The 20,723-nt window shown below is 33.2% G+C and overlaps 1 protein-coding gene across 1 annotated transcript; it reads left to right on the plus strand.

The window, feature by feature from the left end:
• Nucleotides 1-788: 788 nt before the first annotated feature.
• On the plus strand, nt 789-16,996 carry LOC132565287 (PGAP2-interacting protein-like). Its single transcript, XM_060229928.1, has 15 exons — nt 789-884; nt 2,041-2,353; nt 7,040-7,194; nt 8,369-8,555; nt 8,824-8,963; nt 9,495-9,731; nt 10,541-10,666; nt 10,999-11,096; nt 11,627-11,726; nt 11,883-12,018; nt 13,106-13,170; nt 14,763-14,904; nt 15,447-15,596; nt 15,736-15,891; nt 16,751-16,996. Exons 1-15 carry the CDS (start codon nt 812-814, stop codon nt 16,830-16,832), a joined length of 2,160 nt encoding a protein of 719 aa, XP_060085911.1. The 5' UTR covers nt 789-811; the 3' UTR covers nt 16,833-16,996.
• The last annotated feature ends 3,727 nt before the right edge of the window (nt 16,997-20,723 follow it).

Genomic DNA, 20,723 nt, shown 5'->3' on the forward strand with positions numbered 1-20,723 from the left:
AAAATTCACGATAGGGAAGTTAAAAGTTAAAACAATTGGAAAACCATGAGGGAAATTGACAAAAGGAAAATGAAAAATTATGATAGGGAAACTGAGTGATGGTCTGAGATAAGTGGGTTATGTACACTGTATAAATACAGAAGTTAACAACTGTGTGTTTTACAAAATGTTCCAATCATTATTCTACTTCTAAAAATCTAAATGAGTATTTAAACATGTCAGTTGATTGAAGAAATTGAATGGAAAAGCACTAACTCGTTACATCGAATAGGTCTATAAACCGTAGTAGGCCTCGGATGTCTTTCTGGATTTACCTTACTCTGATTAATCACGGACTTAGATAGATCTAAGTCATTGGATTATTGTGAAAAAATGAACGATTTTTTTATCAGATACATAGAAAACAAACAAACAGACACATAGTTAGACATTACAAACATTGGTGATGATTCGTCTCGGCCATGTAGGCATCCTTACTAAAATTCTGACTTGACTATGATACAGTTCAATTAATTGATTAGCTCTACCATATTTGTGTACACGAGGATATGAATTTTAGCGAATGATATGTTATCAGAAGTTTGAGATAAAATTATAAAAACAAAAAATCATGTACAATCCGAATAAAATTTTCAGTGTTTGATTTGTTTTTTCGTTTTAGTTCCTATCTCAAGTGGGTTAATCTAACGTTTGTATCAAACGGAAACAAACCTAAGCGTCTCGGCGATATAGGAGGACGCGGAAGAAGATACTTTTCGAACAACATTTTATTCGAACAGCGGGGTAATCTAGATGACTTTCAGTAAGGAGTATGACATCGAACGATGAAACGAAAAACATCGAGCACGATTCCATTCGTGCTATTTGCAGAGAAACTGTTCACGGTAAGTACCCGTAAACGATCATTCAGTTGCTGCGATAGACCTCCCCTTCAGATTTTGCTGTGGGCAGCTGTCGGACTTCGCGATCGGCTGTCCTAGCTCCAACGACAGGAATCAAACATTCTAACAACTCAATTATTTCTGCTTTTTAAGTATTATGATTGCTATATTTCACATTAAACCCCTACGATTCCTGCGCTCCAACATGAACATGGACATAGCACAGTTATCCGACCATCAATGGCATCATAATTTAAATTGTTTGATTTCAGTTGTCTAAATCCTTTCAAATATATTGCAGCAACAACTGCAGAACCTCTCGTAATCATTCTTATGAAACCTGCACTGCAGTTGCTTTTACAGATAAAGAACAGCATAATAGCTGAATCAAACAATCTACATCGTCACACAATTATTGACGTAACCCTGTCCAACTACAGACTAAGAATAGATATATATCATAGTCCATGGTCCTACCTAGTGAGGGTGTCCAATTCAATATATCACGTTGGTTAATTCAGGCTAAGATGATATTCTACAAAACCTGATAACTGAACAACATTTAGGTGAAGTTTTATTTCTGTTTAGAAATTTCACAAGCAAATACTGTGTATGGAAACTTACCAACACTAGAAGTAAATGCAGCAAAATTAACCTGCATGTGATTTACTGACTTATGGACAAGGTTCTATACCCTGCTAAATGGAATGCAGAACCCAAATATTTTAATGGATAGATGACATTTGTCTGCCAAAATATTAACTTTTGATTTGAGTTAGGGTGCTGGGGCAACTTGAACTTGTTTTTAGTGGCTGCAGGAGCATGTAGTGAATGCCAGGTACATGTATACAAATACTGTCACACATATATCATTCTTTGTTGTGGCACATATATGTACTGTAGGTATACATGTATGGACTGCCAGTCTTATTGAATTTAATTGTACAATAAAAAAACATTGTGCCTCCTGTCCAACCCCAGCTTCTTACATGATTATTGCTAATGCAAGTATTTTTGTCTATTCCTATCAATAGTGTTATTATAAAAGATTACATTTTACTCTCCATTATGTACATTTTCAGGAGAAATAAGCAACATTTTGTGACTGCGTGCTTGTACAACAAATTTTATATTTACTCTCTGAAATATTTTATTTCAGGTTATGTGTTTTGGTCCTTGTTCCAAGGTCTAGGGCCTATGATATGGTTTTACCCACTCAATGAACTGGATATATCTGGATATGAAGCCTTTGTTGCCACATGGTTCTTTCCTCTTATACTTGGTCATCCATCAGTTCTTCGCCTTGTCCAGAACCGATGGGTCCTAGGTGTTCTGCGACTTCTGGTGGTGGCTAGCCTTGGCTCGTTTCAGGCTGGAACCACCCTCAGTAGACTTGCTATACTAGCCTTTGGGGCAGGGATCTCCATGTGTGTATTTACCGCCACACTATGGAACCCAAGTCCAAGGATAAGGTGAGAATTATTTAGTAGTATTGAATAAAGTAATCAGAAGAAAATGTAATACATATACCATTATGTTTACTTTTAGAGAATGATATATGAAAGTAAATCCCTAATTTTTTCAATAAAAACGATAATTTTCCATCTAGTGACAGTTCATACTCTTTCTATTTTTTCATTTGCTATTGAAATTGTTCAAACACATTGCGAGATCGTAATTATTCCGAACTATTGAAAGGGATATTGACATATGCCTCACTCTGACATCCTGTCATCGAGTTTACCAGAAATTTTATTTGGTGTTGTATATTGGATATTTTATGATTAAAAGTTAGTTTGGAGTACCAGACCACCAGACAGCAAGTATAGCAATAATGGATAACTTGAAGTTTATAAAGATTTCACTCATAAATTGTCATTTATTTATATATGAATTAATATAGTAGTAATCATTATTAGGAACTCTTTTGAAATAGAGGTGATTTTATTCATGTCATTGGGGCTGCTCTGTAAACAATCAAGCTTGGCTGTAAATATCAAGCTACTGGTTGGTAATGGCCATCAACCTCAACCTTATCTTCATATTTGTTTTCAATTTTGGCTGCTAAACTTTCTGAAGATGGAAGGAAATTTAAGCCAATGATGTATGAGCATAATGATGCAGTTACAAATATTTGATTTCATTTTTTTTTTAGCTCTGTTTGAAATTTGTCATATCACCTTAACTGCTTTACTTCACTGAGGTACTCTTTCATCATAGGAATTTTGTAGAAGTTGAAAGGTTTGATTTTTTGCTCTTTAACAATGTCCATCTCTAAGAGGTAAAAACACCTTTTATTTTGGTGATGATTATGTGAAAGTTTAGATTTTAAAAAGTAATTATAATGCAAAAATATTTTCCAATACAGGCTAGGAACATGGGTACCGGGTAACAGGAAATTATTTGTTTTCACATATTCTTAATACCTTAATTTCCTGAATAAGAGTCATTCATTGTATTTTTTAAAAGTAACCATTTTTGAAATAAATGTTTGTCTTTCATTTAGAGGAAACAGTACAATAAAAAAGCTAAAATTTCATTTGATTCAACAAGCCGAAAACTCTATAGCAACCAAAAACTAGAAATTTTGAAAACAATATGAAAATCCTTTGTTTGACCATCTTCTAGTATTCAACTTTTTATCAGTCTTTATGCATAGAAAAAGAAGTTTTCAGGGATACTTTTTTCATTATAAAGGTCCCAGTGTTTTAATTTTTGCAATTTCCATCCAAATAGAAAGTTTTTCCAAGATCAAGAAACATGCTGAAATATTTGTTTTTGGTTCCTTAAATTCAGAGAATGTGGTCCATCAAGTGGAAATTGACAAATAATTTCAGGGCTCTTGATCTGCCAGATTTGGGGCCGAATATCAGACCCATTCCCAATGCAAAATAGTATCTTTTTTTCCCAATTTAGACCCCAAGTTTTCCCAATTCTAAGGAAAACACCATTATTTTTCCTAATTCAAAGGGCCCCGGGCCCCGGTCCCAAAATGGGGTGTGAGAGCCCTGAATTTGTTGTGATGATTCAGGCAAAATTTAAAGAATTATTTCTTTTTAACAACAACACACAAGATTTAAATAAGGGAAATAACATATGTTGATTGCAAATTAACATCCATTAAAGCAAGTACTAATACGTTGTACTTCAAAAACAAAATGAACATTTTTGTGTATAATTTTCAGTTTGTTTTTATGCCTGCTAATTTTTGCTTTATATTTGATTTGAATGATTTTTTGTTTTTGTTGTACACATATGTAACTCCCCCAGAATTTTCTCATTAGCGAGAAATTATTGAGCGTTCATTATGACATGAATGTTTGATTTCAGAATTAAATACAAGGACCACACCTCTATGGTATCCGGTACCTATAGTTACACTTTTACCTTTTATTAATCAAAGTGCAATTTACAATATATATGTATGAATATTGTATTTAAGTTTTGAAAATTCTTTTCTTTTTTCCTTGTTTTCTTGTACCACTGCATCACCTTTTGTTTCTTTCATCATCTTCTTTTTTCACTATTTATTTATGTATGATTTTCGTTTTAATAAGCCAGGAAGGAATTCAGTGTCAAGTTCCGTCACCAGATTTTATGTACACTGAACTTTTCTTTAAAAATCTTGCAATAAACTGCAATCTAGAATTTACCTGTAAATAGTTAGGAGCTGATTACTGTACAATTGTAATTGAATTACAATGTATTAGAAATTCACCTTTTTTTATTGCAAATCGCAAATCCAACATGGCCACCATCTTGAAAACACATCTTTGACTTCTTCTCAAGTTCAAAATTTGAAATCTTGTATTTTATGTCAGATGACTGTTAAGGCCTATGGGCCTCTTGTTATATGTTTCTTTTCATGTGATAATTTCCAAACTCTGTAACTTAATGTTCAAAATATAAGTAACACATACACACATACTACTGTGTGTACTTTTACTTTCCAGTTTTTTATCAGGAAGGTTGTACAGTGGATATAATTCAGATGGTCCATGTATCCATATTTTATAAACTTATTGTTGCCCTGCTAACAGGCTTACAGCTATACTGCACTTTTTATCCTAACTTTTGGAAACTTCACTGATGTGATTATAATAATATCACCAAAATGCTGCTGCTGCTGCATGGGAAAGTGTGTTGCACATGTAGATGTCAGTATTTGTAAAAATTATGAAACTTTTCAAAAACTAAAAGAAATACAAAAAAAAAAAAAAAAAAAATACCACCAAAATTGTAGTGTATGTTTAGTTTTATCAACATGGTAATTTTACGAGTTGGGATTTATGCCCCTTCGCATTTTATTTTTAGCTAGATTTTGGTTTATATACCCAGTACAGCAACATACCTGGTAGACTTAAATCTATATCCATACTCATACATACGTTTGGACTAATATGTACCTATAAGAATATGAAAAAGTTAAACAGACAGTGAAATAAAACTGAAAAAGATATGAACTCATTTCATAAAAGTAATGTACATTAAAATGGATTTTATTTCAGCACTGTACGTGGAGGAGCTGGAGTATTATAAATAGTCTGTAACATGAAGTTCTAGTTCTGTATTTCATCTTCATTAGGGTTGTTTCAATAGTTATACCATAAAATAATACTAACACACACCCTTTAGTACTTTATATATAATGTGTGTTTTAATTGCTATGCTATAATAACCAATTGCAAGCTTGGAGGGGTAAGCTATTTCAACAACTATTAAAGAAAAATGACGTCATTAATTAAGCTGGTTTTATATAATGATAGTCATGTTTATAGAACCTTATACAGTAGATTTTTCATGCTTATATGTAGCTCATCGAAGAACGTATTTACACAAAGGTGATATATATTGGGTATACTTTTCCTAGAATCTGTAAAATTCAGAGTGATATGGAGTAGCAGTAGTGTTATATTTAGCAATTACACAGGGTTAAAAATGCCCCAAAAATCCCAATATTATTGATATCATTTTTGATAATGGGATCTGGGTATAGGAAAGACTTTATCTAATTTTTTCTAGTTTTATACAACAATATATAAATATAAAAGGGACTGATGACTCCTTCAAGATCACCATCATAAGACAAACATACCTGGTATCATTTTGTTTTAGACATAACAGTATTGTTAGTGAATAGCTGACTGATTAGTGGAGATAATTTGGTTTTTCTTCTTATCTGAGATATGGAAACAACCTTCATTATTATGTTATTACAAGGCTGGTGTAAAATTTCATGGTGAATTTTATCTAAATTTGATGTTATACCATGTTGATTTATACATTCATTTATTTACTTGTATTAGTCAGTCAAAAATTTGTTTGTCCATCCGTCTGTCCATCTTTTATTTGCCTGGAGATATCCACTGACAGTTTTTAATTAATCTCTTTCAAACTTGCTCAGTGTAATAAATATGAGGCGATGGAATTTTTGTGTTTTTCTGAATAGCGTTTAAAATGATTTTAATTTAATAGTTTTTGGAAGAAGGGTTATTGCCCTTTTTTCGGCATTTTTATCTTGTTCAGTGTTTTCTCCTCAATCTCTAAAACACATATGACATTGTTTTTCCATATGGCATACAGACTCAACATGTTTTGGAAGAGTTATTGCCCTTTGTTCTTTTTATCTTGTTTCTGTTGTTATTACATATGCATGTAATGATGTCTTTTTTATCCTGTCTGGAGATTTTCTCTCAGTTTTCAACTGATTTCTTTCAAACTTTTTTGCTTTTATATCAACGTAAATTTGTGATTTCTCATTTGCATTTCTGTAAACCAATTATTGTTTCATAACACACTATATTTGCCTTCATTTATAAACAATAATATAGAACTATATTTTTCCTTTGGCATGAAATGGGCATATATTGTTCTGGCCTGTGACACTCTCAAATGAAATTTAATTTGACTCATTAAATGATTGCTTGGAGAAAAAAAAACAAATGTGATCATTATTTTTAAGAAAAGTTATCCAGGGTTCTTCACCTATTTTCTTTATTTTTTTTTCATTTTGTTTGTAAAGATTGAATATTTTATGCTTTTGTTTTAAAGGACTAACAATGAAAGAGATTTGTCAATTTTATAAAGGAAAATAGTTGAATTAACATCACTCCTCAAATAACACTTAATTTTTAATTGTCATGGATTTTTGTTTCCAGAACCAACACATTTTGGGGACTAATGCTTGGTCTAATGTTGTTTGTGACTTCTCGTATCTGGTACGTGTCATTTATTCCTACGTGGTGGAATGATATCACAAACTCTGCTGTTATTGCCATAGCTACAGTTGCCGTTATAGATCAAGTTGTGTCAGGTTTGTATAAAATCTGTATTTATTTGTCAATTAAAGGGACTAATTGGTTAGATTTTAGGGTTTTTCTCCATGTATTTGATTTGGGGAAGAGTTTTTATACTTAAGATAGACTATCAGGATTCACAAAGCATTTACTGAGAAAAAATTATTAAGATTTTCAGCCTCTAACACACACTTGTTAACACTCGCTGTTGTGTCTACTGCCATTCGCTGTTTTGATCAGGGATAGCCAAGTTCATCACATGACCTTTCAGAACAGGTTTAACCCACTGCTTTGATATGATTTCTAAATTTTCCCATATCACACATGTGGAAAAGGAAAATGATAATGATATGAATGAGTGTTTGGTCCTTCTTACTGTAGTTTAAATCTTTTGACATTTACAATAAAATGGATATGAAAACTTTTAATTATCATAAGTAACAGAAAGTGCACAACTTTGAACAGATATTTAAATGTTATAATGCTTTTTATCAGTTCTGAAATGAAAATCTGACAATTTAGTCCCTTTAAAGGCATAACATAAGGTATTTTGGATATAAACTGAAGTGAGTGAAACAGTACTAGTATGTTTATTAGCCCAACATTATCAGATGGTGGGCCACAGGCACGAATTCTCAGCCCACGGACCACATATATGTATTATAGTCACCCAAATATATATTATATATGGACCTGTGTCCCTGTGCGATGGACTATTCAAATTAACTATATCCATGGTCTGTCCATTTGACTGTTAGTAAACAATTCTTGTATTGCAATTTCTTGAGCAGTACTGGATAGATTTCTCTCAAGTTCAAGGGACTGATCAGAAAACGGAAATGGCTGACAGGTGGCCATCTTGTATTTTGGCTTTGAAAATTTCCTTTTGCTTTTCCTTGAGAAGTAGAGATATATTTTTCTCAGTTTTTGTATGCAGGTTTTCTTTGGTCTCTAGTTATGCCCTTCTGAGTTGCGGACTAATTAGAAAAATAAAATGGCAGACATGCAACCATCTCAAATTTGGTAGCCAAAATTATTATTGGAATTTTTTAATTTCATGTAATTAAGAGCAAAACAGAGGAAAAAACGGTATAACTCTATTTTTTTAAAGAATAAATACAGATATAATGATGTTGGGTGCCAAATTTTCTCTTGGATCTCTTGTTTTATAAGTATATTTCATATTGACAGGTGCTGACATTGTTGACCACAAGGTAGGCGAGCAGACTTTTATAGACCGTCCACGCTGGTTCACCACAGCCTTGGGGTTTGGTAGCCTGTTGTACCTCACACACTGGTGTTTTGGGGAGGTTTCCTTGATAACACGCTGGACTGTCCGTGGTTACCCTTCACATGGACCCCTTCCTAACCCTTGGGGGTAAGAAAATCAACAAAAATGTAAAATTACATATCAATTTTTACTTTAACAGAAAATATGCAAATATTCATTAAAACACAGTAAGTTTGTAGATATAATGCTTATTTCAAGAATTTAAATATTCATGAATAATTCATTTGTAAAGCATTTTTTTATGTATTATTTCATTTGGATGAATTTGTAAATCTTCAATTTTCTAAAGTCTCTGTATTCATAGTAAGGCTATTTTTTAGTACCTGTATTTCATTGTCTTTATGATAATATTTAGTGCCTTGGTGCTACTCTGCCTTGCCATGGGCGTGTACCTTTCACCACGACAACGACTGGCCCAGAGTAAGGCCTGGTGGCTGATGGGACTTGTAGGTTTTGTTGCACTATACTATTTACCGACCTGGCAAGGATACGCAGGTAAAATTTCATTCATTTCACTATATACTGAAGTCATTATGAGTCTTAGTATTATTATAACGAAAGATTTTTTTTTTAGTGACAAAGATGCTGTTACTAGAAAAAACCTATATTCACAGAAATAACTGCGCCCACAAAAATTTTGTTCATTTTGTCAATTGTTATATGTCAAACTTTCAGTACAGTACAGTTTCACCTATTTTCAAATAATGCCAAAATATCAGAAGGATTTAAATTTGAAATTAAACAAGAGTTTTTTTTATGTATTCAAGGCTGAACTTAACACTGGACACAAAATTAATAGTGTTATACAAGAGTGAAAATAACTGAACACACGGTTCCCTGGTATATAGATTACAATGTTCATGTGGATATTGCATTAAAATTTCACAGTACCTGTGAATATGTAAGTATAGTTCTACAACAGTATATTTTTCCCAGGAGTTGTTCTTCGATAGTGATGAACCTGAATTAATATTAATTTATCAGTTTCTTACATCATGGATATAATTTTGTGGGGTAAAATTTCAGGTGGTCTAGTGTTAGCTGTGTATACAATGTCCATCTGGCCGGAGATGACTGACCGCTTGACCCTTTGTCCACCAGCCAGAACTCTTTTCGTAGTTATGGTGGTGTATCTTGTTGAAATCTTTTTCTTCGTGTGGACTGTAGCCTACAACTTTGTCCCGGGAGGTGTTTACACACGTGAACACACTGACTACCTCATACTTACTGTCATGACGGGCATCTTTCTTGGACTCTTTGCAGGTCAGTGGTTTTTGTCTAGCAACATCGAAGGATTAGTAGCAAGATTGTGGTGTTCATTTTCTAATAAAAACTTATTATTACTAGTTTTGGTCAATCTATGGAAATTTTGAGTGATTTCATTCATTTTTTCCCTATACCTATCGCTCTTTAACTGTTTATTGTTTCCTGTCTGAAATGTACATACAAGACATAAGCCTTAGGCAACAATTGAATTGTAGCAATGTAAAACTGGACTTCTCTTGAGCATAATACTTAATGGTCAGTCACAGTCCAGATCTATTCATGTCATACCCTCTCACATCTTACAGTATAATGTCATGGTTAATATTTAAGTTTCCAAGTTTAAAAGTATATCCATGTTGGTTTGGGTTTAATCTTTCATGTTGAGCGGTCGTATATTGGCGTCATCTTCTCCGTCTGTCCGTACGTCCATTTCTTGTAAACGCAACTCCTCCTAAACCAATCATCAGATTTTCATGAAACTTGCTCAATGTCACTACTACAATGGGTAGATGTGCATGAATAATTAAAAGGACCAATCTTGATCTTTATATTTTGTGGCGGCGTATATTGTGTCCACGGCACTCTTGTTAAAATTAACAGAATGGCATGAAAGATTTTTTCTGTAAAAATATTATAATGGAAACTCACACTCTAAAGTGAGTGAAATGACATACAGTTAGATGTTCAGTTTTAACATAGAACTCTTTTGGACATGAGGTAATTGTTGCAGTATAGTTACTTATAGACTGTGCATAGAATAGAAATATATGTAAAATGTGAACTAATTATTGACTATCTCTGTACAGGAGGACAGAAGAATATACCGAGTCACACTGCACATGCCGAAATCAACAACAACAGCAACGTCACAAGTCAGACAACTAACGCAGATACCAATTATAACAGAATGCCGTCCAGAAAAGTATTGTTAGGTGAGAACTGAGACAGATATGTTGGCATGTTTAATCTAATGTCTTCATATCAATGAGAAATATATCCCTTTTTCACCAGATGCTTTTACATACAATGAAGTATTTTTATACTATCTATACTATATTATTTATTCTTGTTTATCTATTTTTGTGTCAATTGTTGAAATTTTCTGAAATCCCTATGGAAATGACAACATTCCTCATTGAACTCACTGGTCTTACTGCTTAAGAAAAATATTGTTCAAAAGAATGACAAATTCTCTGTGGCAGTAAGTATATGGTTTGATAATGAGAGATATCATTTCATAAAAATTATTTCATGTGTGTTCCAGTGTTGCTTGTCGTGACGTGTACTGGTTTGTTGGGATTCGCTTCAAGATTTCAATCAATGCCATGCAACATAAAACAGAATCCAGTGGACCCAGAAAAGGTATACCTGCTGTTGTAAATAATTAGATTTCATTTGAAATATACCTGAACCAAAGGTAAGTGTGAGTCTCCACACCCAGCCTCAACTATTTCTTTTAACAACATTTTTTTTATTAACTAGAAGACCTAGGGTGTAGATATTTGGCCTGTAGCATTTTTAGATGAATGGCTACCAAGTTAGTTTAAATGAATGACTTTGACCTACTTTGAAGGTCATATGAGTCAAATATTGTAAGACTGTTAATATTTTTAGAAAAACAGTTCAAGATTAATCGTGCCATCAGCCTCTTTTACTCTTTTAGCATTGTTTTTAAAGAAGGAAATTAGTTTAGATGTTTGATCCTGTAATCAGGAAGAATTTTATCTGTTCAGTGAAAATGAGAAAAGATTCTGTTATTATCACATGACATAATATATTAGAAAGCAGAAAGGCAGAATTTTGTATAAATGTACATATTTTATATGTCCTACAGCCCCCAGTGTTCACAGCCATGATTTTGTAGAAATGTAGTTGTGTTATTTGTTCTACAGCCCAGAGTGTTCACAGCCATGATCTGGACCTACCATTTTGGTTATGACAATCAAGGCTGGCCAAGTCTGGAGAGATCAGCAAACTTGATCAAAGACACAGGTAAAAAGTCGTTTCATTGTCTTCTGGGAAAAAATCAGAAAGTTAATGTTGTCCTAAATACTGTGTGGAGTTTTGTGCTTGATGGCCATAAATAGTGTTGGTTTTGTTTGATTACCTTGACCTTTTCATTCTGTAACCTTTGACCTTGTGTTGTAGGTGCTGATGTAGTGACCTTACTGGAGAGTGACGCGTCCAAACCTTTTCTTGGTAACAATGACCTTGGCCTCTGGCTTGGAGAGAAACTAGGCATGTATGTTGACTTTGGGCCTTCTACCAAAGACCACACCTGGGGGTAAGTCCACATGTGCAGCAGGAATTGGAGTAGGGAAAGGGGGTTGTTACAGAAGACAGCAACATAACACATCGACAGCAGTCAGAGAGATCATGTACAGATACAACACATCTGTAGGGGAGTTAACATATCAGTATAGGTTTGAAACACTGGTATTCACCCATCTGTATGATAGGACTGGTGAGTTAAAGGAAGCAATTTACCCGGTATTACCTTACATTGTACCCATCAAACAGGGTTGTTGGATGAACTAGCTACCTTAGGTTTAGGATAAGTAATATGATTTATGCAACTGTTGAAAAAACTATTTCTAACAATAAGACCATGCACATTAAAAAGACCACTCATATTACAAATTAGTTCCTGTACCAAAGTATAATATTATGAGACTCTTTCACGTGTCAGGGTGTAGGATAGGGATATTCCAACCGAGATGTCACAAATGTCATAAAACCAAAGACTTTGTTGAAGGTTTTACCACATTTTGTAGCCTTGAGGGTGAAATATCCAATCCTTCACCCTGACTTATGAAAGAGTGTTTTTCTCTCATTTTTCATTCTGAAATATTGGGAAAATATAGATTCAGATGTTGTTTATGTATTACAATTTTTGTGATATTACACAAAAATCATATTTTTATTGATATAGAAAATGAATTCTTGGTACCTAAATTTGACAAACAAATTTTGATGTTGAAAATTGAAACTAAATACAAAGAGTCACTGTAAAGAACTATTTGTATACATGTTTGTATACATTATATCAGGCAATGACGTCATGAGGTAGGGACACGTCACATTTCTTTTGGCGTGTTGTTTGTATTGCATGGATGGGTATGTAATACAAGAACAGCGTACCTGTTTAACCAGAATTACACACCTAGAAATTAGAGAAGTCATTATCTTGTAATAAGCCCAGGGTCTGATGTTATGTACTGGGTATATTACATGACAAATATGATACTAATACTGAGAGATCTAAACATTACTGATACAGCTTTAATGATATACAGGTCTAACTCTTAATTGCTATTTTGTTTTTTTCTCTGTATTTTCTCTAAATGACTAACTCTTTGCTTTGATTTCAGAAATTTGATTTTGTCAAAGTATCCGATCATCAAGTCTACTCACCACCTTCTCCCTTCCCCGCATGGTAAGGTTTTAATATGAATTAACCACCTGTCAATCCAGTTAGGCATACAGACTACAACAGTACGGGTTGTCTGTATTGTATTGTTTTAGGGTTAATCCATAATTAACATTTACAATTTTGTGAAAAAAATTTATCACTGCTCCTGATCCAAAAATTAGATTTGAAGCCAAACAATAAAGATTAATTTTATGACCAAAAAAGTCAAGGTTAGTTCCTTCTTAGAATTTTAAAACAATGGTCATTTTTCATCTCCACTTTAACAGAAAATTTAAACTTTACTTTAAGATTAATGCACATGTCCAAATGTGATGACTTGGCAATGCATTATATCAGAAAACTTGTAAAATACTAACACCAACAAAAACTATGGAACTAAATGTGAAGGAGAAAGAAGTGACTGAGTGGAAAATGTAGCTAACAGTGTTTACTGTTCATTGAGTGATGCTGATGTCCTCAGGATTTACCCATGTTTAGTCTGCGGTATGGACAACCCATGTTATCAGAGAAACAGAACCGAGCATACAATTTAATCAATTGTTACACAGTTGAAGTTCAGAGAAAGAAATTGTCACCAGTTTGAAAAGATAGTGATATGAAATTAGGTTTTTATTCTTTTTAATTTTTCACCATGTTGCAAGTGTTTGATATTGCTTATGTTGAGTTCATGCTAAAATATCAACAAACACCCATGGATTAATGTACCTGGATGAGAGTCTTTTAAAAGTTTGTTTTACAAGTAGAAGTTGCATGTTGTGACCCATCAAAGCTGAAATGGATGTTCTAACCTTTGCATGACTACTAGTTTTTATACTTTATTAATATCAGCTTATTAACAATGACCTCTGAACTCTTCAATGTAAATTAGTAGTTTATTTGACAATTAAAGGGATATTATACACAAGTTAGGATTCCATAAGATGTTTTTTTATAGAAAATTGTACAAAATTATCTGCTTATGTTGTGATGGTAATTGTCCACCTCAATTTATCATTAATACATTTTAGCTAGATCAATTTACAAATGTTTGTGCAGAACTAATTGTGTCATGACAGTTTTGCATTAGCAGAGCAGCATGGAATAGTTTTGTAAAAGTATTAAATCAACAGAAAATAAGCTTAAGAAAGTAATGAAAATTGCGACTCCAGCGAAAATTTTAGTGAACAACTTTTACCCAATACTCTGCATAAAATCTGTGATCCAGTGACCTTTCAGTTGCCGATTTCCTGCTGCACTATATTTAGACGGTAAATATATCAGCTGGAGGTTCCCACCATTTTTCCTGTTCAAACTGACAATAGGAGATTTATTTTGATGTCAACAATAGTTTTAAAAGTCATAAGAACACTTTGCAACTTGGTCAGAATTTCATTTTAAATATACATCACACTAATATCATTTGGTTTCTTTTTTGTCATGAAGCCTCTATATTGCTATTTTTTGACAGACCAAAATTATCCCAGGTTTGCCTGAGCCAATAAAGTGCCCAAAGTGACATCAACTTTGTTGCTAACTTCCATTGATAGTGGTTGATAATTTAACAATCTATGTAGACTAAATTATCACTTTATACTTTTGATATGTAATTGGTACAGGTGAGTTGGCTCCAGCAGTGACTGCTAGTGTCAACATCAGCGGTCAAGCAGTTGATTTCGTGGTCACTCACATGGGCAATGACCGTGACATTCTGGACAGAAAGCTGCAAGCACAGTTCCTCGCCAAAGAACTGAAAAAAAGGTAACAATAGATACCTTCCTGATCTGATTAACAACCGAAGTCAACCAGGACATTGGTTCTCTCCCATTTCGTCAGTTTTTTGAAATTCAGTGTATCAGGATTTTGAAGACTTACTCTACCTGATTTCATAATTTTTTTCAAAAAAATGTTAAATTGCGGTACAAGAGTTATATACTGCCAGGAACTCAGTGGGATATTAATTCACTTTTCTTTACATTCATTATACTAATCCAGATTAGTACTTTTCATATACTTTTACTCTTCATACTAATATCTTTTTTAAAAACATAGTACATTTACTTTTATTACATCAATTGTAACCAAAAATTCTATAGACAAATATCGTATATTTAGGAGTAAAATCTGTAGAATTTAATACATTATTTTGATAATAATGATAGAAAGGAAAGCCAAACATGAGGTCTCTGATATTTAACTGGAATGGTTTCAACTTCCCTCATTGACTGGATAACTCAAAATATTTCCCCTGCAAGCTCTTCTTCAAGAATGATCTTTTCATATATACATTGTACATTCCACAGCCCAAATCCGGTGATATTTCTGGGATATGTGACCTCTGCCCCAGGGAGTCGTGACTACAAACAGCTTCTAAAGAAAGGTCTTGTCAAGGACATTGACCAGACTGACCGTGACAGATGGTGTGAATACATTATGTACCGCGACCTTATCAGGTACATACAGAAATTTTTTGTGAATATCAGATGATTTGTACATATTGATAGAGGCTCTGTAAGTTTACTTTCCTCCATGGTGAAATAAAACTTTCCACTTTTCCACGTGATTAAGATGACACCTACTCTGTTTCTACAGGCTAGGCTATGCAAGAATCACCCATGGGGGTCTCAGTGACACTGAAGTTCAAATAGCAAAATTCCTGATTCCTGAGGATCAGCATGATTTCAAGGATAATGGCAAGGTGACCACTGATTCCAGACAGGTCAACAAAAGTCTTCATTTTAATGTCAGGTAGGTACAACCTTACCTCATGTGATGGAAAACCGAGGAAAATTTACCATGATGTTACAGTGTATCAGTAATAGCATGTGATGGAAAACCGAGGCAAATTTACCATGATGTTACAGTGTATCAGTAATAGCACTATCAATGATGTGTTTGACTAATCATGAAATATCAGGTAGGTACAACCTTACCTCATGTGATGGAAAACCGAGGAAAATTTACCATGATGTTACAGTGTATCAGTAATAGCAGTATCAATCATGTGTTTGACTGGTTATGAAATAATCCTCATTTTAGTTTCCAATTCTGATATTTTTTTAAAGACAACTTTCTGTGAAATGTCTTTTGGAGTTGATTAAGCAGTATTTTGGACAAACTGGTCAGGATCATTATATTTTTCATGACCTTTTAAGAAGTAGGAGCTTGAGGTTGGTATAAGTCACAGATACATCCCAGCTCTAATAGTTCTTAAAAAGAACAGCTCTTCTTCATTGTCTGTTGATAATGTTTTTCCTTAGAGAGCTACTTATCAAGAATACCTGAACAACTTTCTCTCTAAATTTGGTCTTGGGTTAAGGAGTCAATTTTGTATGAATGATGAGTCCAGACCATCTTAGATCTTAATTAATGCCTAAATTAATGCCATTTTACTTTGTGGGTGGAGAACCTGTTTTGATAGAACTAAGATGTTGTACAAAGTGTACTGTAAAGTTTGGTCCAATTTTCCAAGTTCTCATATTTTGTATATGGAAAGTTATTCACAGTAGTTAATGAACATGATATTTTTCATGCCAGTTTCTTCAGTTTTAAAGGTGTCACTAGTACCTGTACCAAGAAGTGACCAGATACATCTTTTCTGTTTCAGATTCGGTTCTTTCCATGCTGGTCATGGATATTTTAAAGGACACAAATTCCATATGGATACGCCCAAGTACTTCTTGCCTTAACCTCATAGCCTTATCTGTTTTGGAAGAACAGGTGTTCGTTTTAAATATTACAGACCATCCGTTCCTGTCACATACGACACTCCTGGAAAACGAGTTCCAGGTACAAAATTTTGCCGTCCTCTCTATCAACATCACACAATACAGATGCTGCCTTACATCTGAAATGAGACACAAACTTTTAGAACTATTTTTTGAGATTTTCAAATACATGTTCTATAAAATAGTATTTTTTGACACATCTGTGTGTATATATTAAGACATACTAACTGAATAGTGTCTTACTTCATTTTGATGCAAGTTTGATAGATTGGGAGGAAAAGAAGCAGCATTGATTACTGTTAAAGTGTTTTAATTGGGTACATGGTTGGAGAGACTAGGGGATTTTTTTAGGAGGGGGTGGGGTTGGGAGACAGTGTAAAATTATGAAACATGTTGTGTATGGGCACATTTTGGAGTTTTTTAGTGAGTTTAACATTGTATTGAAAATCTAACACAGAACATAAGATTTGTAGAACTGTAGATTTTTAATAAAAAAAAATAATGCTTATGTTCTTAAAAGACTGAGAGTGGCTTATAAAGGATTCATTTGCCTAATATTGATATTTGTTTAAAAGATAACGTTACTGTAGAAATCTGTAAGGAGACATATTGTTCAAATGTCCTTTGTATGAAATCTTTGTCTCTGTTGAGATATTTCTTCCTAAGTTGAACTGAAACTTTGACAAAGTCACAGGTTTTATTGTATTTGAAGGAAAGTATTATGACATAAAAAATGGCATAATGTAAAAATATTACAATTTTTCAGATGTTATGCATTCAGATGTATGCACTGATTAAAAATCTACCACTGGGGTTGTTCCAAACAGCCTCAACTTTTTTATTTCACATTTCCAGTACCAGGTTTTTTTTTTTCTGAATGTTTCCAGATCCTGAAATGTATACCTGTTGTATTTAGCTGGTATTGTCCTTTCAGAGTTTAGTAGTTTTAATAAAGGGTTTTATAATTTTCTGTTCCTCAGTGAAATTTGATTCTGATTGACAGTGTTAGATATCTTTAGTAGTTATAGATGTTGTTTTTTGACCGTGGATTTATGTTTAAAAGATTTTGGTTGAAATAATCTTGGTTTCTGGTGCAGAGTTCAATGTTTGTACAAAATATCCAGGACTTGTAAATATATATATGTGTTGTCCGTGGTCTGGTTTAGTCGGAATCATCATGAAAATAGTCAATATCTATCTGTATTGTTGGCGTTTGTGAATTAACTACAACTTGTATATATTGGTCATTGGTTTGGGATATGCAATCCAGATTTTTGTGTTAATTTCTCTCTTTTGTTGGTCATAGTATTGTCTGTGTAGTTCAGAGTTTTCTGTTACATAATGATAAGTTACGTAATGGCCGCGATTGGAGTTTGTTGTCTAGATTTTTGTATGAATTGGTCACAGATTTGTTATGTGATGTTGTTTTCGTATCTAATGGCCATATGTTGATGTGATATTCAACAACTCGCCATATCACATGTTGGAGGAATGGTTCATGTGAGTGAGTTAAAATCTTTGTATTGTGAATCATACAGACACTGATTGACATAAACATCCTCAGCTTCAAATCAACGTTAACTACCTGTAAACCAACTTTCTTTTTGTGTGTTATTTTCTTTCGCGAACTTTATGATCTGAGCAAAATCATGAAAAATTATTCGCTGCAAATCAAAATAAAGATATTAAACATTATTTCCATATTACAAAATTATATATTTCGTTGGGCTCAAATTTTATGGTTTTCAATAAAAATACATTTTCGTTGATGTTTGATTTCACTGATAAAAGTTGCTGATGAAATTCTCTTGTGCTAAGTTAATGGGTATCCTGAACAGATTTATCATGTCATGGGCAAATTAATTTGTGGTTAAGAAGACCTCATGAAATCAGTGAAAATAAAAAGCCCTTTAAAATTAGTGATTTGACAGTAAATAAACATTATTGATTAATATTCCATGACTATCCTTTACATGTTGTGTTTTGTAGATATGTTAAAAAGTCATTTCTGCCAGTGTTTGATTCCAGTGATGTCTGGTAACTTCCAGATAAAGTCTGCTCAGTGTCATTGAGTTCATTGAATGGTTTACCTGTATAGGGTAGCTTACAAGCTTTTAAGTCACCATGATTGACCTTTATATAACTATTGTACAAGAAGCACAATACATTTACACCTTATTAATTTGCGAAGTTAGTGAAGCTGGTTTATTTATCAGTGTTTTGTAAAAAATGGGGCTCTGTATGGGATTAAAATGAAGACTCTGCACTTGTTGCACAGTTGTGGTTCTGACTTTGGGGAAAGTCAGTTGCAATAAACCTGTTGTATTACTGAAACTGTGAAAGTTAGCAGCAGTGAGAGAAAGTTGGTTTACATTCAAAGGTGTTAACAGTAAGGAGCTTGATTTAAAATATATTATATTTGGTCTTCATTGCCTTTATCAATGTACATGTAGCTGTTTAAATGGACACACCCATCTTAAACTAGGAAGTTAACTGTGATAGACTGATGATCCTTTATGACAAAACTAACAATGTGCCTCTTTATACTTATTGAAATCTTTGTCAGTAAATCTGTTGTCATATCTTTGCGACTGTAAAACCTTTCCCAAACTAATCCTGTGCCTGTGGATTAATCTGTTTTGAAAAAGACAATTTATATCTTTTTGATACCAAAGATTTCTGACAAATATACTACTGAAAACTGATAGGGAAGGAGAAATGGGAGATTTTCAGTACAGAGAAGTGTGTAAGAACTACAGAAATTGATTTGTGAATGAGAGCTTTGTCTGTGATCAAGTTAGTGTTTGTTTTTTATATATAAATTTATATATCTATATACCCATATGTACATTGTTATATTATTACTACAGACAATCTTCCTACTGATAATTCATCTGTATCATTATTTTGGACATAATTGATCAGTCTTCGATCAATATGTAATTAAACCCAATTTTAACAGAAGATCATTGTAAAGGGAGGTAACAAGTGTATTTTGTTTTAAATTTTGTTGTTATATTACTTGACAGAGTATGTTTCTCATAAATGAATGAGAATTGTTCCATTTGTCGAAAACAATGCAAAAAAATGATAGAAGTGAATCTTATCTCTTGTGATTGATGTAATGGTGGCGTTATTGTGTAAGAAAACTCACATCAATACATATCATCGTATAAATGTGATACAAATCTGGACATGATTAGGGAAGCTTTTTCTTGCCTGTCTAAACTGGATCTACATCCTGATGATCCATGTAGTGTTGTACTTATCTAAGATATATGTATATATATACTGTTGTATAACTGATTCGTAGAAATTTTGTCTTGGCTTGGGTTTATATACGTATATATAAGTTGTATGCAGGAAATGACTGAATATGCAGACTTGATAGAATCTTTCATCATTTTTTGGGTGAGAAAGGGGATTTCAAGAAGATTGGAAAGATTATAAAGTTGGTATGCAAAAGGTTTGTGTAATGTTTGCAACTTAATAATCTTTACCAAAGGGTTGAGATTCCTCTATCTCACACACAAGTAGATGAATTAACACTTTGCTGATGCTACATGCCTTCTTACCTTTGGGTTATTGTTATCTCAAAGCTTTTTATTGTTGACGTGACATCAGTGAGATGGATTAGAATCCCCATCTCAGTCCTGCAGTGAGACAAGTCAGTATTCACAGTGGTTAAAGCATTGATTTCCACAGGAAGAGAACTTATATATCTTAAACTATATTATATAAAATATATGCAGATGGAAGAATAATGCAACATCATTATTCAATACACATATTAACTATTTATATTGATGAAGTTACCTTATTCAGATTTTTATATCACACATATGATGTATT

The sequence above is a fragment of the Ylistrum balloti genome, unplaced genomic scaffold, assembly GCF_031769215.1.
Source record: "Ylistrum balloti isolate Yb309-2 unplaced genomic scaffold, AGI_CSIRO_Ybal_v1 Utg369574, whole genome shotgun sequence".
Classification (NCBI taxonomy): Eukaryota; Metazoa; Mollusca; class Bivalvia; order Pectinida; family Pectinidae; genus Ylistrum; species Ylistrum balloti.

Excerpts from the sequence above, each read along its gene's own strand:
- LOC132565287 (XM_060229928.1), top strand. The coding sequence starts at position 812 with ATGACATCGAACGATGAAACGAAAAACATCGAGCACGATTCCATTCGT. Across the intron at positions 8,964-9,494 it reads GACCTGGCAAGGATACGCAG|GTGGTCTAGTGTTAGCTGTG; the intron begins GTAAAATTTCAT and ends GTAAAATTTCAG. Across the intron at positions 13,171-14,762 it reads CCTTCTCCCTTCCCCGCATG|GTGAGTTGGCTCCAGCAGTG; the intron begins GTAAGGTTTTAA and ends TAATTGGTACAG.